At 48.5% G+C, this 1,935-nt stretch overlaps 1 protein-coding gene across 1 annotated transcript; it reads right to left on the reverse strand.

The window, feature by feature from the left end:
• Nucleotides 1-327: 327 nt before the first annotated feature.
• Nucleotides 328-1,729, reverse strand: LOC147879716 (heat stress transcription factor A-2e-like). The gene is made up of 2 exons (XM_087371441.1): nt 1,490-1,729; nt 328-1,296 (listed from the first exon to the last, which is right to left on the reverse strand). Exons 1-2 carry the CDS (start codon nt 1,727-1,729, stop codon nt 328-330), a joined length of 1,209 nt encoding a protein of 402 aa, XP_087227567.1.
• Between the last annotated feature and the right edge of the window lie 206 nt (nt 1,730-1,935).

Here is a 1,935-nt window from a genome sequence, read left to right on the forward strand (position 1 = left end):
ACGCCAGTTATATAATCAGGCAGACACTAGAGACGCTACAAGACTCTAAACCTACGATCCAAAGGCGAACACTAGGTAGAGATCTTACAAGAATCTAAACTACGACCCAAAGGCAGATATCCCCTACAAGACTGTAAACTACGACCCAAAGACGAAGGAAGCCCTGCTTGTTAGGACAAAATCACAATTGAGGAAAGGAAAACATCCCAGGCAGCAGAGATAATCCGCATGAAAATCACCTTGCATGAAAACGTTGCACACGAGAGAATGAGGTAGCTGGCAGAAATTGTTTCTTCATAGGTCTGGTCGACCATGTAGATCGGCCTATCACCACTCATTGGCTTCTAAAGCCACTTCTCTCTCTTGCAAAGCACCTCCCACACAGGCCCTGCTCTCTTTCACGGCATCTGATTCTGGAACCTGTGTGTTTGGCCCTAGTAAATGCTCCCAAAACAGATCGCTCTCCCCAGCTTGGAATTGTTGATCAACTGCATCTGCGATGACGTTGTCGTCCTGAAATTCCACCGTCCCTGTCTCTAATCCTAGACCTCGCTCAGCTATCAGATCAGTAATGTGGCATTCGTCCGTCACTGAATGATCCACACTTAGCACTCTCCTATCAACTTCCGGGGACACCAAATCTTCCATCTTCACGTCCACAACCATTGGCGCACTGCTTGGAGCTTGCTGTTCATCGAGTTCACGCATGCTCCCGGTTCCAATCTCTTCCATTAGGTTTTTCAACTGCACAGGAGGCATATCAACCTCAGCATCCAGATACCGCGAGAGCTTCACACCGTCTCTTTCGCTTGATAGGGTGTTGTGCTGGTTCACATCTACCTCAGACGACGACCCATAATCCTCCGGTTCATCACCTGCACCTAGTTCTTCGCTATACATCAACTGGCGTTTCTTCGTACGCACCCCCTCCAGATGGTCATTTTGCTTGACAAATTGGGTCAAAAAGGCGGGACACTGCATACTTCTGGCCAGAAACGCCATGATCTGCCGCTGGCTATGCTCTGTAGCCTCGAGACGCTGCCCCATCGATTTCATCTCCTGCTGTGTACTCTGATGTTGATTGCTAAGTCTAACGAGCTCAAGCATAAGGACGTTTTTGTCCCTTCTAAGACGGTCCAATTCCCCCTCTTTCTCAAGGCAAGAACGAACTATTACTGTTTGCGGAGTCGCGGAGGCTGACTTGCGTCTATGTATACTTCTTAGAAGATGCTTTTGGCCCCTCAAAAATCCTTCGTGTGCGAACTCCCACCGGTCTGGGTCAACTTTCCTGAAGCCCTGCCACCATTTTATCACATTGAATTGCTTCTCGCACGTGATTAACACTTCAAGCAAAAGAAATACAACGACAGACGTATCTATCGCCTAGGTGCATAAGGTTCTATTGCTGTCTCTGATCATAACAGCAATAAAGCATTTAGATCCTAACGCTAAGACAATTTACAAAGACAAAACGCTTTGCAGAGCTCACATAAGTGTTGAGCTGCCGAACGAAGCTGGAAAAGTTGTTGTGCTTAAAGAACTTGGGCAGGAGGACGCGAGAGAACTCGTAGACATCCCATACGACGAAGCTGTTGCGATTCTTGCTCCAGGACACAAAGGGGTCGGTGAGAGGGTCGTCGACCATGTCGTAGGTCTTGGTGAGGAAAGGGGGAGGGGAGAGGGGAACGGGGTTATGACTGTGGTAGTGGTTGTGGTTATGATTCTCCATATGGGAGCTTTGGAGGATCTTGGAGGACGGCAAAGGTGGTGGTGTGGGGGCTTGGGACGGGCTCAATATTGAGCGCCATGCAGGAGCAAAAGCGGGCAGCAAGAGCTGCAGAAGAACTTAAGAAGCATTGAGAGACATAAACCCAGGAGCTGTGATTGTAGCTGCAACAAAACATGAAGGAGAAAGGATGATCTCAGTGATTAGAG

This window comes from Dipteris shenzhenensis, chromosome 33, assembly GCF_047967505.1.
Source record: "Dipteris shenzhenensis isolate YYH24624 ecotype China chromosome 33, Dip_SZ_1.0, whole genome shotgun sequence".
Taxonomy (NCBI): Eukaryota; Viridiplantae; Streptophyta; class Polypodiopsida; order Gleicheniales; family Dipteridaceae; genus Dipteris; species Dipteris shenzhenensis.